General features: G+C 37.1%; 1 protein-coding gene across 7 annotated transcripts in view; it reads left to right on the top strand.

The window, feature by feature from the left end:
- The window catches only part of COL12A1 (collagen type XII alpha 1 chain), a 133,524-nt gene extending 123,604 nt beyond the window's left edge, over positions 1-9,920 (top strand). For 6 of the 7 annotated variants that reach the window (XM_087944529.1, XM_087944559.1, XM_087944536.1 and 3 more), the window contains 6 exons: positions 2,698-2,733; positions 2,846-2,912; positions 4,420-4,608; positions 4,881-4,949; positions 5,755-5,925; positions 8,825-9,920. In XM_087944529.1, coding sequence (XP_087800655.1) covers positions 2,698-2,733; positions 2,846-2,912; positions 4,420-4,608; positions 4,881-4,949; positions 5,755-5,925; positions 8,825-9,006 — 714 coding nt within the window. In that variant the 3' untranslated portion in view covers positions 9,007-9,920. Of the gene's footprint in view, positions 1-2,697; positions 2,734-2,845; positions 2,913-4,419; positions 4,609-4,880; positions 4,950-5,754; positions 5,926-6,348 lie in introns of all 7 variants that reach the window. The other variant, XM_087944546.1, reaches the window with a different exon arrangement.
- Positions 9,921-19,245: the final 9,325 nt, after the last annotated feature.

Raw genomic sequence — 19,245 nt, forward strand, 5'->3', positions numbered from 1 at the left:
TGAAACAGAGACAGATGTGCTCTCTGAACCTTACATTCACAGCCAGGCTTAAGAATATATTAGGGTATTTTGAGTCAGGTTGCTGAAGTTCCTATATTTGAAATTATCTCTAGTGTAAATGTTTTACTTTTGTTCATGATTTCAGTGACATATTTTATAAATTGCATACAGATATGTTCTGCTCCTGACTCCTGGAATATTTTTCGTGTATCATTAAGCAGCTTGAAAACACATTGAGATGTTTTGAAAGAAACTAACTAGTACCAGATCTAGCTGTGTCTTGCTGGGTTGATGAAAAAGTATTAAGTGACACATTTCAGAGAGACATTTGCAACAATATTTACCATTCAAAGTAAGCCAATAACATTTGTTAAAGAAGAGAAGCAGTTTATTTTGGAATAGGGGAGGTCTTTTCCATTTGCTAATGAAAGAATACAACTTACTCATTTATGTTAAATTCTAGAAGGATTGGATTAAGAGTTATACATACAAACTTCCTACAAGACTATTTGTATGTTTGTGTGTGCATTTGTGTATATCTCCAGAATACTACTGCTGAATGTCCATAGTAAAAAGTCAATCACTCTGACAGCTTCGCTCTAACCAACTCCTTCAATGTTGCTTATAATAAATGAAACAGGTTTCAGCACCTGACTGAACTTAGTTTGGAAACTAAACAGGACTGGCCCTGGCTAGTCCCCTTAGATGAGGGACAATCTGGAAATTCCAGGAGTGTAGCTTAGATAGATAACTTGCAAAATAATCAAAGAAGACAGAGGGAAGCCACGTGCATATTTGTGCCAAGGCCTGCTACATGTATGAAGACAAGCTTGACTTTGAAAGAGTTTTTATTTTTTTTAACAATTAGGGTTGGGGGAGACTCCTTATTCCAGGGAAAAAACAAGTTACTTAGACAATTCATTATGATATGTCATCAGGTAGTTAGATTGTTTCTTCTACATTTCATTTTAATTAAAAATGAGGAATTAATTGAAAAAAAGACCAATGCTCAATTTTTGATTTTGCATTTAAAAATTATTTTATCCATTTATTGTACAGAAACTGAATATTAACTATATACAGACCTACCCTGTTTTCTCATTGAATTGGCATTCAGAACTGGCATTCATAAAGACAGGAATACATCCCAGAAAACAATATTGAATGAATGTCTCATAGGAGAAATAGAAATACTAATGTAGTTCAGCATGTCCTCTTTTTCAAATCACTTTTATAGATGACTCTAAACAAATCCATTTTAGATGATAAAGTTGAAAGTTACACACTTAAAAAGCTGCTTGATCATTACTTTAGCAGTAATTATACATAACTTTATTTTATTGTCAAGGCAGAATAGAATATATTTTATGAATAAAAATCTCTCTTGGAAACGGATAGAACATAGCTCAATGGCCACATAACTGTTTTGATTGCAAAAGGTTCAGCATTTTGAGGAGGGAAACAGGAGAGACCAGTGTCTCAAATCTTCCAAGACACAGCCAATGCTCTTGAACTATTTTGATTAATGTTTCATGTGGTAGATAGTTTCCCATATTCCTAAACCAGATGAGACCAATTTCTGTATTCATATCCGATTAGAATTTAAAAGCTACACACCGACCCACATACCCACTCACACACATGGGCAGTGCAAATATGAAGATCAATAAACAATATTTGAAACAGTTCATGAATGCAGAGCAAGCAAGAATGATTTGCAGATCAAAGTGTTTTGAATGGCTTGATGTAGTCACATTTCCTTCTCATGCCTCAATTCCTTTGCCTTACTATTTCTTACTTCTTTTTTGTGTATTGCGTCATGTTGCTTACCACAAAAGGAAATAGAGTGAAGGGTATGTATATTAAAAAAAGAAATCAAAATTTAAATATGTGATCAAGTAAAAGATTCCACGCAAATTCCAAATGAGTAAAACAGCTGTTATTGGATGATCTATGCTTGAAAAGAAACATAACATTTTGACTGTTTGGGTCCATGCATGGATGAAATAGGGTTATGTTTTCTGTATAGAATGAAACCTGATTGCTCTGCCAGAAAAGATATAGTGGGGAACAGAGGGAGGCAGCCAAGTCCATAAGTGGTAGGGAAGGAAGAGGGGGAAAAAGAGGATGAAGTACAATCATGAACCCTCACAATCCTTGTCAGTCACTCAGCTTCATCCTGTATAATATTTATGCTGTATATGAATAAAGCTCCGGGACATTCATATGTTCTTCACTCTGCTGCATAATGAGATTAAGGCATGCTGAATCGATGGACAAGGATATCCACTGGTTCAGCATTTTACTATTTCAAACAGCTCTGTCCTGTATAATTGCAAAGGGGAAAATTCTGCAAAGGATTGCAAGGGGTTCTGATATTTAAAAATCCAGAAAACATTCAATTGTGGCATCCTGTTTTCGGTAGGGAAATACAGACCAGTAGTCCAATCTGCTCAATATATTTCACCATATTGTTTTTCTGCATACGTAGATGAGGCCTGTGTCTAAAAAAATTTGGGCTCTTTACTTAACCCCCATCCCCCACCCAATCCCTGGAAGTTACTCATCTGATGCAGAAACATCCACTATGAATATTTTTTTTTAATTCATTCTTTTGGGTTTTGCTACAGTGTCATTTATTTGTGCCTGGCAATGCTATCCTGTGATAACATTTTGATTGAATATAATTTGTTACAGGGGCCAGCTGGATTGAAAGGTGAAAAAGGTGACCGAGTAAGTACAACTTTAAAATAAATTCACGTACATTTTTTAACTCATTAAATGCAGTTTTTAAAATTTCTGACCATGATGAGAAATAAACCAACAGTCTTTTTTTTTTCCTAAGGGAGATATTGCTTCCCAGGGTATGATGCGAGCTGTGGCAAGACAAGTCTGCGAACAAATGATCAACAGTAAGTGGTTCTTCTATCACATACAACAAAAGCCATATAACAAGTTGTCAGGCCCTAATACACTGTGGATTTTAAACATGTGAGATGTTTGCAGAGTAGCTATGTGATCTATAACAGCCTTCCCTCTAAAGCAGGAGTGGCCCGTGGGATGTTTAGATCTGGCCTGTGGGGCCACCTTGGAACCAGTGAAGGACGGGCCTACTGTACCTCTGCCAGTGAAAATGGAGCTCGGGCGGGCCACTCCATTTTTGCTGGCAGAGGGTTGCAGAATGCTGTCACAGCCGAAAGCAGAGCCTGTGAGGGCTCATTTTTCATGGCAGAGTGCTCGGACCACCACAAGCACCTCCAATATGAGTGATGTCGAGCTGGACATACACACACACACACACACACACGATGTCTAACAAAACCCTGATTCGGCCCTCAATGAAATTGAGTTTGACACCCCTGCTCTAAAGGGTTGTTTTCTTAATGGGAAATTGGAGGACAGTTTCTTTTACAAGCATATGTTAGTACACAATCCATATAGAAAGTGGAAGGCACAGAACAAAGTCGTTTCAGTTGCTTATCGGTGGCACCTTCCTTAATTAAGTAGTCCGAGCCAGAAGTCAAGGATGGTATTGCTAGGAGCAATTCTTTTAACATTTAGATTTATACTTATTAGTTAACATCATGTTTTGTTTTGTGCCTTTGAATCAGTGTTGACTCCTGGCAATAGCTTGGATGTATTTTTGCAGTATTCTGGGCAAGATTTTTCAGAAATGATTTGTAATTGCATTCTTCTTGGGGCTGAGAGAAGGGACTGACCCAAGGTCACCCAGCTGGCTTTCTGCCTAAGGCAGGACTAGAACTGGGGAATCTAGTTAAAAACAACAACAATCAACTGATGTTTTTTTACTTCTTAGTATTTCACCATCAAATTTGTATGTAATCCTAGGGTTTTGTGGAATACCATTGCAGAACCCTGTGCTAACTTATGAAAAATTACATGTGCTATTTTTAATCTCCTGTTTAGTGATGCTTTTCCTCTTTTTTCCCCACTCTTCAAGCAACCATCCTAACTGTTTATTATTCACTGGTCATAATCCAGGAGACACTTGTGTTGACAGCATGTTTAGATCACTCTGGACAGTCACACGTACTTAGCCATTCATTACCCTAGATTTAAAATTATATATTTCCACTGGTGGATAGGAACGGTAGAGGAGTAGTAAAATATTTATCAGAGAAATCAATGCATAATCACAAATATCTGAAGTGCAGCATAATCCATTCCTGATTGAGTTGGAGAAAGGAACTAATATAAGCCTATGCATAAGTCTTCCGCTTATTGAATAGTTCTTTCTTTTTAAAATGGTAAATTGTACTGGTTTTGACTTTGCTGGTGGATATATAGGTGTTTTTAAATCCCTCTAAAAGGATGTTTCATTATTAATCTATTCTTTATTTTCTTAATCTATTTCTTTATTTTCTTAATCTATTTCTTCTTTATTTTCTTCCCCAAAAGGCCAAATGACCCGATTTAACCAGATGCTGAATCAAATTCCAAACGATTACCATTCAACTCGCAGCCAGCCTGGACCTCCAGGGCCACCAGGTCCCCCTGGACCTCCTGGGACCTCAGGAGAACCTGGTAGTGGAGGCAGGCCAGGATTTCCAGGCACACCTGGCATGCAAGGATCCCCTGGCGAGCGAGGTGGGTTGTCCTTAGGGTCATGAGGATGTTCCCATGCAGGGGAAGGGGGTCTTAACTGATCGTTCAGGGTTTAGAACAGTGGTGGGACTATCAGCAAAACAAAGAGCATACATGAAATGCCAGGTCATGAAAACAGTTTTTGTTCCTCAAAGTGGCATTGACCAAACAGCCGAAGCAAAAGCAAGTGCTTGACGTAAGATATTTCCAGAGGAATTGAAGCCAGTACTTCTGTGACGCAGCTTGAATATATTTCCTTTTTTGGTGTGCTTTAGGACTGCCCGGAGAGAAAGGTGAAAGAGGAATTGGAATACAAGGACAACGAGGTTCGCCAGGGTCACCAGGTGGGTTATAATAGTGATATATACTCTTAAAAATAATGATATGTACTATCAAATGTTTGAAACTTTTATTCAGCCTGATGTTGTTCATCCTCCTTAACTCCACACATCAGTTGAAAACACTAAGTAAATGTTTGAGAAATTCCACAGTAGCAGTTGGCTTTTATTTGTAATACTTCTCTCCCTCCCTGTCCGTCTCTCTCTCTCTCTCCATATGCAAAGTTACAGTACTCTCTCATAGATCATGGTGCTGTCATGGTGGCTAGTTTTGCTATTAATATAGTTTGGTTATTTACTTAGATTTTGGCAAGTTTAGTCAGATTCTTTCTCATTGCTTCTGCCTTCAATTTACTGATGAATGTTCGTGACAAACTCCATAAGCTCGCAACAATTTCTACCTTCATTTTAGGAAAACTCTACATTTCTTTTAACCATGAACATAAATTGTTCCAAAGAAAACATTATCTCATATATTCTAAAGCTATGGAGGAGTAGCAAAATTAAAGTAACCTTACGCTTGAATTGAAATGTAACATAGAAATTGCTTCCTTGTGTAATCCACCCGGCTCAGTCGGGCCAAAACAATTTTCTATGACTAAAGATCTTAAAATCAGGGAAATAACTAATGATGAATTAAGTTTTGAGTTTCCTGTGGTTGTTCATTAGCACCATATGTAGAAACCAATTGGAAACATTCCTTAACTATATGCTTGAGTGTAATCTAGTTTTTAATTTTGCCAACCACTTTACTAAACAGCCTTGCATTGAATTTATTGATACAATACCTTCCTTTTCATTCTACAATTAGGTCCACAAGGAGAATCCAGAATTGGCCCACCAGGTTCTACAGGTTCCCGAGGTCCACCTGGGCCACCTGGCCGACCTGGTAATGGTGGTATCAGAGGGCCTCCTGGCCCCCCTGGATACTGTGATTCATCCCTGTGCGCTAGCATTGCTTACAATGGTCAAGGATACCCAGGTAGGTTATTGAGAATCTAAATGTCGTTGAATACTTTAATAAAAAGCTTGTTCAACATGAATAATTTTATGCCATGAAAAGTTGTAATAAAAGTAGAATTAATTAGAAATTAAAACTGAACTATAACTCAACTGCTGAACAATGTAAGCTTTCCAATTCAATCAGATTTAGGAATATTTGTTGTGATTCTTATAACTGGTGTCTTTCATGTTTATAGAATTTCTCCTTTATTGGAGCTTTGCTCCAGTTTGAAGTGTCAATTTTACTTTAAAGAAAAAATAGTTTATATATTTCAAACTAATTTATTTCTAATATTTAAAGGGATAGGAATAAGACACATTGCTCTTAGGATATAATTGACCATTTTTCCTTCTTCTTCCTATTTTCCTTCTCCATCAAACTACTCCTGTACTTCTGAACAAGGTTGACCATTCGTCTAAAGTATAAAGAGCAGACTTTGCCATTTCTGCGTTCAACTTTCTGATTCGTGATGGGATTATCTATACAAAATTAGTACCTGAAATCTAATTTTCCATTTCAAATGTCATTTTGTGATACAGTGCAGACAACTAAGCATGGGAGGGCATGGGAAGTCATTATTTGCACTGTATCAAATTCAATGGAATCTATTATATTGATCTATTATACAAATTTCTTATGAGATGAGTCAAAGGAACTTAAATGCTGGATATTTGTAACCACAGGATACCAAATCCCTAAACTGGGATGGGTCATAGTCAGTGACCATGCCATATATTTAAGGCCTCTTCAAGAAAAGATCCCAGGCTCTTAATATTGATCACCAATTTGTTGTGTGCACTGTAGCACCTTATACATGATATTGCTGTTTGTTACGTTGTTTGCATGTATACGTGAATATATATAGATATAGATATATATATATATATATGACACACACATTCATAGTATTGATGGGTAGATCAAATTCAATAGAATAAGCCATAATGCAAAATTTGCACAATATCAACAATTGAATGAGAAATAAATGGAAAAATAATACTGAAGTGCTACTCTTTCAAAAAAGACAAAAACAATCTGGCATATATATATAGATATAGATATATATAGATAGATATACATACAACTTAACTCTCATGGATGTAATGAATGAAAAACAGTTTTGCACACAGCTGTTCAACCCTGAAAACTAAATCTTTGACCTGTTTCAGGTTCCGGCTAACAAATTTTCTATGCCACCAATGCTGCTTACAGTTTGAATTTCCATGAAAATCCTGTTTCTGAGATGTTTGTGCACGTGCTTACTCGGACGTGAATCTGTATGATTATTTCATTATAGATAATGGTTACATAAATAGTGTTGGCCTCATAAGAGGGGAGATGCTCTTTTTTTTTTTTTTTTTTGAAGAATGTACTTACTAACAAGCATTTGTGATTGCAATAAAGGACAATGGCATTTGATAAAGCAAGGGATGTAAACTCAATCTCCCTGTTCTTATTGTCCAATTATATCAAAACCAAGTTACTAGAATGCCAGGGGAGGCTTATAAACGTATTAATGGACCTAACACCATAATGCATTTACCTTGGTGAAACAGAAAATGACTGTAAATAATGAACTAATTGTGGCTTGTAAATGATTGTATGGAATCATGTCCACTAAACCTAGTTAACATTATATCTGCTTTTGCAATCAAACCTCCTGCTGCTTTTTAATTTGTGCCAGCATAATCTCTTCGAAACTCTTGAAGTCTTTCTCTATTCTTTGTTATTCTTGTCTCCATCTTACCTTATTCAGGTCTTGAGGGGTTTTCTTTTGTATATGTAATCTTCTTACAAGTGCTAAAAATATAATTAATTTTGATTTTGATTTTCCTGAAATTTTTGATGTTCCTCTAGCACTAGCTCTGGTTCAGTCGGATATGAGGCACATTTGTCAGAAAATAGTAGTTACTGAATATTGTCAATGGTGACAACTTGGTGTAAATTTCTGCCACCCCTGTAGGAAAATATTTTGAATAAAACAATGCTGCATACATGAAGTTTTCCCTTTTGAACAAAGCATTTATTTTAATAATTGGCTTTCACTTAAGTGAAATTCCTAAAGATTACTTAAATATACACTAAGCCTACTAAATTTAGTTGTGTCCCAGTGAAATAAATATAGTAAGTTACAACTAATTGTGACTAACATAAATCTCAACTGTTTTCACTGGAAATTACCTCAAATTACTCCAGGCTTGACTTTAGCAAGTTTGTAATTTTAATACTTACTTTAAAAAAAATATATCCTGGACCTCAAAATCATTTTATTTTGAGCATTTCATTCCTTAACTTGTACCAATATTCTTTCTGTTTTATATTTTTTTCCTCTCCCAAATTGAAATTAATTTTGAATAATTATTATGTGCAAAATCAATGTTAGGGACTTAATTCTTGCACAGAACTTCAGTTTTCAATATTTTAGATATGGATGTTGCTATTTCTGTTTAAATTTTCTTATGCTAGTTTGCCATACAAAAAGATTTTGAAAGGGAGCAGAAAAAAATTATTCAAGACAAAACATGGTGCTTCCCCCTGGCTACCTGTTTTTTCTGGACACACATAAGAAGCTCCAGCATTCATGTCAAAGGCAAGGGCAGTTGCCTCAGTCACAACTCCCCTTGTTGAGACCCATATGCGTAGCAGAATTTCTACATAAATTGTTGATTTTAGGATGATTTGTTTGTTTTATGAAATCATTTCCAAATAAAAGCCCCGAGAATTGACTAAAAGAAAAAAAGACAAACCATCCCAGATTTACTAAAACAAAACAATAACCTAATAGCCTGCTTTTAAACTAAGAAAAAGAATTCCCCTCTTGAATCAAAGACGTGTGATAATAACTTTAATGTTCCATTGGACAACTATTTTCAACCAGAGTCCTATGTACCTGACAGTGGACCATATCAGCCTGACAGTGAGGCCTACATAGTACCAGTGGAACCTGAAAGAAGAGCTGAGGACTATGAGGACTATGGATCTGATATGCATTCACCTGGGTTCCCTGAACACATGCGCTGGAAACGTTCCTTATCAAGAAAAGCAAAAACAAAACCATAAATGTCTTATTTTCTCACTTCTCTCTCCCCCACCCACCCCTCTCCCTTTGGGTATTTGTTTTTGTTGTTGCCATTCTCTCATATGTAGATATGATATTCCTCCTACCGTGTTTCCAAGCAGAAGTACAACTTAATCTTCTGAGAATATCTGGCGTATGTGGGAATAGCAATAGAGGTTCTACACATTTCATTCTCTCTCTCTTGGAATGCCTGTAATATACCTATGCTTCAGGTGGCTGCATTAAACCTTAACAAGTGCATCAAAATGATTGCAAGGCTATGGTTCTTTTAATAAATTAAAAATATAACAACCATAAAAAAATCCCACCTTCTTCACAGCTACTTCAAGTAATCTAGAGGCTGTATAGCTCAGCAACTAAAGGGCTTGGCCTTATAATTTTCTTCCTTGTCAAATCACTTGCTGGGTAATTCAGTCACTGTTGCCAATTTACAACGCCTAATAAAAGAAGAAATTTCTCTTTCCACATAAGCAATTTCTTCTACTTTTGCATATATCTTGCAGGGCATTATACAGCTTTTATGCGTCTCTTTTAACAATCACAAACCTTTAAATAATAATAAGCTGGCATCCTTGTATCAACTGGATACAATTTTAAAAGAAGTAATGGCTTAATTTTCCTTGTTTTAGAGACCTTAACATTTATGCCAAATTGCAGTCAATCCTGCAGAGATGGAATTGCATGTTTGTGTTGTATATTTAGTTATGATTCCCCTTCTCTCCAGAATATAATGTTTCATAGTTATCAGAAAAATAGCAGTTGGAAATTGTTTGCAAGACTATGGATATAGAATTGCTGCTTTTATATTTTAACTGCAAATTGTGAATTTCACTGCCTTATATTATTTATTTCTGAAACAAAAGAGGCATTTTTCAATAAAACTACTGAAAATCTATACAGAGTCTGTGTATTATTGCTGGAAAACTTCCAGATTTCAGAGGTTTTGTTGTCATGGAAAATCAATCACCTGAAACATTGAACTGTATTTCTCTCTGCATGTTGATCATTGCTGAAGTCCACAGTATAAAAACAATATCTGTATTGTAAGAACAACGCTTCTTTGATAACCCATTAACATTTGCCTCATAGCTTGTTAAGAATTAGGCCAAAGTAACAAATCTAATCTATGGTTATCTTTGGGAAAGCAAATGAATGTCATATTATGATATTCAGAATCCTGAACTATTTTCACAAACAACCTTAGTGATCAGCTATCATAGGAAATTAATCTGTTCCATGGGAAACCTTTAATGTGAGGCTTTGACAGAAAGATGCATCTAACCTGATGAAGGTACATGTGTGAGAGTACACATAGAGAGAGAGGGAGAGGGAGAGGGAGGGAGGGAAGGAGAGAGGGAGAGGGAGAGAGAGAGAGAGAGCATATTGCAGTTAAAATGCTGAACAAGGAGCACTTTATTTTCAACATTTTCCCTGCTCTGAAAGTTTAGTTTATGACCTTGTTGTATAGAAGCCTCCATAGCAAAATGAACAGCAATCCCCAAATTTAGAACTCCATGTACATGTTCCAAATGATCTGTAATCTCATTGTCTCAATATCTGGTACAGTTGCCAGTTTTTTTTCAGACTGTGCCCTTTAAAAAAAAGGGGGAGGGGAGAGAACGAAACTAGCAATAAAGGTGGAAATACAATATAAAAGTGGCTCAGAGATAGAAAGATGTATGTATTTTCTCTTCAGCACGTGGGCTGACTTTTACAGGGTAGTTAAACCATTGGCCCAGGTGGCTCAGTATTACCAGTGTTAACTGGCAACCGACTTGCCAAAGTTATTTTACTAGACTTATATGGTGGTCCAGCCATTGCCCATCATGTGTAAACACTACTATTACATGATTGGTGCCTACATAGACAATTTGCACCAAAGATCTGGAAACATATTTAAAAATATTGCCAATATTTTTTTCCTACAAAACTGATTGAACATTTTCCCATCAAAAGCCCTTCCTGACCTCACTCACACATATTCCACTGTGTTGTGCAATTGTTGTACTTCTTGTCCCTCTTATGAAGAATGGCTGCAGGATTTGGGTTGGGCTAGTCTAGAGAAAAAGAAGAATTAGGGGTGACATGATAGCAGTATGCTAGTATTTAAGGGGCTGCCACAAAGGATAGGGGGTCAAATTATTCTCCAAAGCACCAGAGGGCAGGAGAAGAAACAATGGTTAGAAACTATTGAAAGAGAGAAGCAACATGGAATTAAGGAGAAACTTTCTAACAGTGAGGTCAATTAACCAGTGGAACACCTTTCCTCCAGAAATCATGGGCGCTCCATTACTGGATGTTTTTAAGAAAAGTCTAGACCAGGGGTGTCAAACTCGCATCGTCATCATGGTGGCATCATGTTATGTATTGTGACTTTTCCCCCCTTTGCTAAACCAGATATGGGTGTGGCCAGCACATGACTCATCCAGCACATGGGCTGCGAGTCTGAAATATCTGGTCTAGACAGTCACTTATCTAAAATAGTATAGGTTAGGGGTGGGATTCAAATTTCTTAACAATCGGTTCTGTGGGTGTCGCCTAATTTGTTGGTGTGGCTTGGTCATGTGACTGGGTGGGCATGGCTTGCTGACTGCGCATGGCTTGGTGGTTGTGACTGGGTGGACATGCTTGTATGTAAATATAAATATTTATGTACATATTGATTTTTTTTTTTATAAAAAAAGAGCAACTTTTACCCAAAAGCAGGCAAGCAGGCAGGCAGATTGAGTTGCTCACATAATCACAGATTCACTTAGAGATCTGTTTATCTGCAGTCGGCTATCTGAGTTTGTCACATAAAATTTGCTTGCAAGCAAACTCACAAAATTAACTCACAACATATCATGTATGTAAATATTGAATTTTTTATTAAAAAAGAGAGCAACTTTTACCCAAAAGTAGGCAAAGCAGGCAGGCAGATTGAGTTGCTCACGGAATCACAGATTAATTTAGAGATCTATCTATCTGCAATCGGCTACCTGAGTCTGCACTGAAAAGCTTCAACCCTAAGGAAGGTTTGGCTCTGCTTTTAGATTAGCCAGAAAGCAAGAAATCCAAGGATTCATTCATGGGCGTGTGCACACACACACACACACACACACACACACACACACACACACATACCAGCATTTCTGATGAAGTGTCTTGGCAACAGAGCATCCAGACTGAGGCTTCCTTTAGAGTTATTTGCTTTAGGCAGCAAATAATAGCCCCATTTTGTAATGAAAAGAATTCTAGGAAAACAGCAATTCAGTGTTTTTACACTAGACACTAGAGAGGTCTGAAAGTGCTTCTGATTTTTTTTTTCTCCCAAAAGGCCTGGTGACTAATTTATCAATTTATTACAAAAATTCAATTTACTTCAAGCCAAAAGTGACAACACTTCAAGCCAAATTGCACCTGATTGAAGGCAAAAGAACTTCTTTTCTCTCTCCACATATTAGAAAAACAGTTGTGGAGATATGTAAGATAGTCTAATGCCGAAGTTTAATTTACACCAGGGGTGTCAAACTCAATTTCATGGAGGGCCACATCAGGCTTGTATTTGACCTCAGGGCCAGGGTGGCCATGGCCAGCTCAACATCACTCTTGTTAAGGCGCCTGAGGCGTCCTGAGTACTCTGCCAGTGAAAACAAGCTCCCAATCTCCGTTTTCGGCTGTGACGTCCTCCTGCAACCCTCTGCCAGCTAAAACAGAGCTTGGGAGGGCCACATGCGACCCCCCCCCCCGAGCTCTGTTTTTGCTGGCAGATAAACTGGAGGCCAGTCCTTTGCTGTTTCCAGGGTGGCCCCATGGGCCGGATCTAAGCACCCTGCTGGCTGGATCCAGCCCCCGGGCCTTGAGTTTGATACTCCTGATTTATACTGTGACCCATTGAGGATATCCTGTTTGCTTGCAAATTTGCAAAGTAACTGTGGGATTTTTTATCTGCTAAGTTTTAAAGGAATTAAAATTACATTGCCAAATGCAATAATTTTCCAGTGGCAGTGATAAAAACTTTACACGTCCAAGAAACAGATATGAAGGAATAGAACTGAATTGTTTTCATTATACAGAAGGTTTCGCTGGTATCACTGGAGGATACCTGCCTCCTCCAGATGCTGTTGAACTTCAGGTCTTCATAATGAAGACCTTCAAAATGAAAAAAGAAAGTTGATGTATTTCAAATATTTTTTTAAAAGTCTATTTCCCCCCCCAAACTTTTTGTGAGCTTCTCACCTCAAAAAGCTACTACTGAGTTTTGGTGATTGCAGATGGAGTGGTCTCTGGATGTCACCAAAAAATGGGAGAGACCATAACCCTGGAATCTCATAATTCCTATTATAGACCAGGAGCATGCGTGAAAATAATTGCCAGCTATATAGCCTACTTTGTAAGAAACGTTCTGTAAATTGGTATGATAAATTGGTGGCAAAGTTATGTTTTACTTGTGGAAATTATGTATTTTAAAAATGCAGTATTGATTGATAGCAGCCCATGACCAAGGGCAAGATCCCTATAGAGTATGGGTCTCCAAACTTGGCAACTTAAAGACTTGTGGACTTCAGCTCCCAGAATTCTGCAGTCAACATGGCTGGTTGAGGAATTTCGGGAGTTAACCCACAAGTCTTAAAGTTGCCAAATTTGTGCTAAAGAGGCTCATTCATCAGGTTTAGCGTCAGGGAAAAAGAGTTAAGATTCCAGAATCTTGCAAACTAGGTAAGCATGCTTGTCTTAATGAATTATTAAATATATTAAGGTCCCTAGGAGTTGACAAGTTTTCTTTCTCACAACCTCCCTAATGGATCAACCAATGTCTCGCTTATGAAATGTGGCTGAAATGTCCCTCCGCTCCTCATATGCCATGTTTTATTTTTCAAACTCCAAGAATTCACACAACTCTTTCCAATATGTTTAGCAGCAAAGATTTCTTCAAAGAGAGGAAGACGTAAAATGATTGGAAAACTTCAATTATAATGATGCCTCCTAACTATATTTTACAATAACCGTGTTTGAAGTTTCTTCAGCTTTTGCCTCCAGGGCTTGTAATCTGGAAGCTATCCTTGTTCTCAGGTGCCTACTGATCTCTTCTTTCTCTCTGGCCCTAAGAATTTTTCAATGTATTATGATAAGGAGAAAAGTCCCAACCTGTTTCCTGCTCATCTGTTCGTGAAATACATTATTATATTGTCAGGTGCTCACCCCATCTTACCTCTGCAAAAGGCAATGCCAAAGGTATGCGTACAAGGGAGAGAATGTGATAGAATAATGTTCTAGAAAATTACATCAAAGCTAAACAACAAGATCATCTCCTGTATTTCTTGCCAGAGATCATTAGATCACTTCAGATACTTGTAAGAGCCTGCAGGTCTCACCCAAATAATGATTCACAAGAAGAATGGGTCTGTGCTGAATTTTCCCAGGATAGATGAAATGAGCAAAGCTTGGATAATGAAGCTGGATGCTGGAAAAGTGCTGGAAAGTTCCTTTCTGCTTCTACAAGAGAAGAAGGTGATATTGGTTTGTTCAGGGGAGGGCATTAAAATTTTTAGCAATTTTTGCCTGATTGCTGGATGAGCATGGCCATGGTGATATGGCCTAGTTGGCCTCCTGCACCAGAGTGTGGGGGGGGTTTTGGCCCTCCCTGGGCTCCAAAGGCTTTCCTCGAGCCTCCAGGAGGGTGAAAACGGCCTCCTCAGGTTCCGGATGCTCTCTGGAAGCCAGAAACGGGCCCATTTCCCACCTTCCCGAACTTCCGGGAGGCCCATTTTTTGCCCTCTCTGAGTCTCTGCTCATGTGCTGCACTTACCTGCATCCAAAATGGAGGTAAGTGGGGACTCCTGGGAAGGGCGGGGTGGGTGGGGCGGGGCCAGCCAGGAGTAGGATTTGGGGTTTCTCCGAACTGCACAGAATCTTAGCTAGGGGCTCTCCCGAACCCCTGCGAACCCCCAGCAGCCCACCCTTGGGTTTGTTTCTCATTTTTTCATTGTAGCATGATTGCAATCCAGTTTCACAGATTACTACTCCCCCCCCCCAAATAAACATATATCAGATAAAATCTGCACATTTAAACACCCTTTATTCACAAAAACAATGCACAGAGTTAGGTTAGGAAAAAATGTAGGAACTTCATATATTTAGGCAAGGTTTCTAACACAATGTGGACTAGGAAAAGAGTGTATTTAAATATTTAGATACTCAAACAATCTCAAAAGAATATTAAAATGGGATGAACAAACTTATATGTGGAAAAATAAACTGAATTGAAATGGGCAAATTCACTCAACCCTTAGATCTACCAGTACTTGGGCTTCTGGATTTCCTCTTTTTCAGAAAATGAAGTTAGTGTATGTGGAGACTATTGGCAAGAGAGAGGTGATGAGGTGTAGCTGTCTTCATATCAAGGCAATAAGAGTTGAGTCCAGCCAAAATTAAGTAGTTTCCTCATCAGCACTAAGCATGCCAATTCACAAAAGATCTTGTTATCGAGAGTTCATTCCTGAGCTTTTACATACTAAGTTCTTCACTTTCCGGTAGATGAGATGAAGCATCAAGATGATGATAGATAGATAGATAGATAGATAGATAGATAGATAGATAGATAGATAGATAGATAGATAGATAGATTATAAATAGATTATAGATAGATTATAGATAGATAGATTATAGATAGACTGATAGATAGATTATAGATAGATAGATAGATAGATAGATAGATAGATAGATAGATAGATAGATAGATAGATAGATTATAGATAAATAGATGATAGATAGACAGATTGATAGATAGATAGATAGATAGATAGATAGATGATAGATAGATAGATAGATTATAAATAGATAGATTATAGATAGATAGATTATAGATAGACTGATAGATAGATTAAAGATAGATAGATAGATAGATAGATAGATAGATAGATAGATAGATAGATAGATAGATTATAGATAAATAGATGATAGATAGATGATAGATAAATAGATTATAGATAGACAGATAAATAGATGATAGATAGATAGATAGATAGATAGATAGATAGATAGATAGATAGATAGATAGATAGATAGATAGATAGATTCCTAGTGTTTGATTTATGCTGGGAAAATAATGTAGTGATCAGCAGTCCAATAATACAATTGTGTGGTATTTAAATAGTTATTGTCTACCACGTAGCCTTCCCCAAATGGGCTCCATTTAGGTATACAGAACGATGACTTTCACACTCCAAAGCCAGACTGGATGGCTTTAACCACAATGACAGTTTGGACTGGAAAATTATTGTTTTAATCTTGTACTGATTGCATTTGATTGTATTGCCCAGAGTCACTGTTGTGAGATCAATGGCCATATGAATCAAATCAAAGTAATAATGTAATAAATATCTTCTTGTATGAATTCAGGCAACTGTCATAAAATTGGGCAATTGTTTATAAAACAGACATGCAAATCATGTGTCAGAGACATATCTGTCAGTGCATATGTGTCAATGGAGGTTGCCTTTTCCCCCCCTTAGAATGTATGTAGGTGGTTTTAATTATAGGAAATGAGTAATCAGGAGTAAAAGAAATATTTGAGGTTTGGATATTTGCTTCTGATTGCTGCTGTTGGAACTTTACCTCCTCAAATAGTTCATTCTGTCATTTACTAAGCAATTGTGCAAGAAATAGACAGTCCCGATGGTAGAAGACCCTTAACTTTAACAATAAATATGAAATGTCTTCTGCTTCACAGTGATGACTCAGCAGATATGATTTGATTTCACTTGATTACAATCACTTTCAGATTTCCATCTGCTAGACCAAGGAGCTTCAAACTTGGCAAGTTTAAGACTTGTGGACTTCAACTCCCAGAATTCCTGAGCTAACATGACTGGAGGAGGAATTCTGGGAATTGAAGTCCACAAGTCTAAAAGCTGTCAAGTTTGAAGCCCCCTGGCCTAAAAGATACCAGTATTAAGACTTGAATTTGAAACCTCTTCATCTACTTGTATGCTTTCTTGCCAGACCACTCCAGCTATTTAAATTCCTCCTTCCTTTAAGCATCTAATTCCCCAAGCCAAGGGTCTTCAAAGTTGGCCAGTTTAAGACTTGTGGACTTCAACTCACAGAATTCCTGAGCTAACATGACTGGAGGAGGAATTCTGGGAGTTGAAGTCCACAAGTCTTAAAGCTGTCAAGTTTGAAGCCCCCTGTGCTAGACAATAAACATAAAATGCATCCAAGTAACTAGCCATTTTGTTAATCATCATTTTAAAATGTTTTATTCATTTTTTACTCTAGTGCCAGCATGTTCCAGATCTGTCAAAACACATTTGATCGTGCTTCATATCTCTTTTTCCAGAAGCATAATTTGCATAAGTGAGCGCCAAACACTATGCATTTTTCAAACAGCTTGATTCAATTCATCTTTGGCAAACTGAACTCGTAAGCCTAATTTCTTTTTTCATTTGAATATAACCCTTCTTTCTTAATGAAAAAAGAATGCAGCATTTTCCACCCTCCCCCCAAAAACAGCTGGAATGAATCATTTATTGCAAAGTCAGGGGGGAGCTTAATCCTTATTTTCCTAGGGGGTAAGATTCAGGGTACCCAAACGGACTGTCAATGTCCAGTTGCTCTCTACTGATACAGAAAAGCATTGCAGTTTCTTTTTTTTTTTTTTTTTGGTAAAAGTTTTATTGATTTTAACAACAAACAAAAACACAAAAAACATAACATAAGACATAACATAAAAACATCATCATCCTTCATAAATTTACACTTTTTCTTGGTTTTGATAATATTTTTAGAATATTTTATTAAGATAGATTTGGTATGATTTTATGAATTGTTATAAAATAAATTAACTAAATTATAGTTATCTCGCTTAAGTATGAATTAGTAAAATTATAGTCAAATGATTGTTTAATAATGATATTAGGATATATAATTGTTGATTGATAATATGAGTTATTATGTGATATAATTATTATGATGACTATGAATGGATGCACAAAAAGGAGTGGTGAACCAACCGATACACTGTCTGTGCATTGCAGTTTCTTTTTGTTTGTATTGTTAAATTGTGTTATTGCAATCTGCCCACTCCACCTCCTGCTCCAAGTAATAGCACAAAATTTAACTTCTATGATCATTGTACTCATTTGGGTAGGTTCACTGCCCAAAGCAACAAACCAATGAACGTTCATATTGTCTACTTTCCAATGCTATGCTGTGCCACCTGGAATCATAGTTTTTCCCTATTTCATCTCACCATCATATATATCAGAGGTCTCCAAATGGGGCCACTTTAAGACTTGTGGACTTCCACTCCCAGAATAGGTGGCTGGAGAATTCTGGGAGTGGAAGTCCACAAGTCTTGAAGTGGCCAAGTTTGGGGACCCCTGATATATATAGTTGATTTTGTGGGTGTGCAAAGTTATAGGAACACCACCAGCATGTTGTATTTCAAGTCCACCTGTTGCCATGGATGCATCCAACCTGTGCTGCCTATTTGCATTTTCCTTTATGTGCATTAAAGGTGGTTCCTCTGCTTTTTGGTGTTTCCTGTCTTCACAGGATTGCATATCACATGAATGGGGAGGAGAAAAAAAGCACAATGATTTAATGTATTGATTAAATTATAAGTGTGGTTGCCTTTGATGGACAGCAATCACCGGAATTCTTTCACAAAGGCTTTATTAGTTTTTCTATTAAATATCTACTTATTTATTTACACTTAATAAAACTATTTGCATCCTTGAATGACTCTTTATCACCCAGCTCGCTAAAATAATCTAGAATCTATGGTCTGAATTTGAAGACGCTTTTTGAATGGATTGAAAAAAAATCTTCAAATTCGTATGGTTTCCTTTGGGTGAGAGTGAGTGGGATAAATACTAGATATGCAAGAAAATGATGGGATTTCAGGACATCCTCTGAGAATCATATTGTTTTATGAACATATGTGTTTAGCAGCCTTGGGCTCCTCTTCAGGTTTTCTGCTGTGTGGCTTAGTTCTTTTATCAGACTCATTGATTTCCAGCCAATCATGAGGCAATGGAAAAGGGGAAATAGGCCAACTCTTTATGTAATATAATTCAATTTATTGTGCATTGATACATTTTTCATTATCTCATCATTTTCTTCATTTACTGGCATAGAGAAAGGTGGCCTGGGCATCTCTTAAAATACATATCTATGCAATTTCTCCTCTTCATCCTGACAATCCCTTCAGGAAATTTAAAAGTCAGTCACCCTGT

This window comes from Notechis scutatus, chromosome 1, assembly GCF_049901735.1.
Source record: "Notechis scutatus isolate UNSWTSFEM ecotype Mainland chromosome 1, rNotScu1.2, whole genome shotgun sequence".
NCBI classification, from domain to species: domain Eukaryota; kingdom Metazoa; phylum Chordata; class Lepidosauria; order Squamata; family Elapidae; genus Notechis; species Notechis scutatus.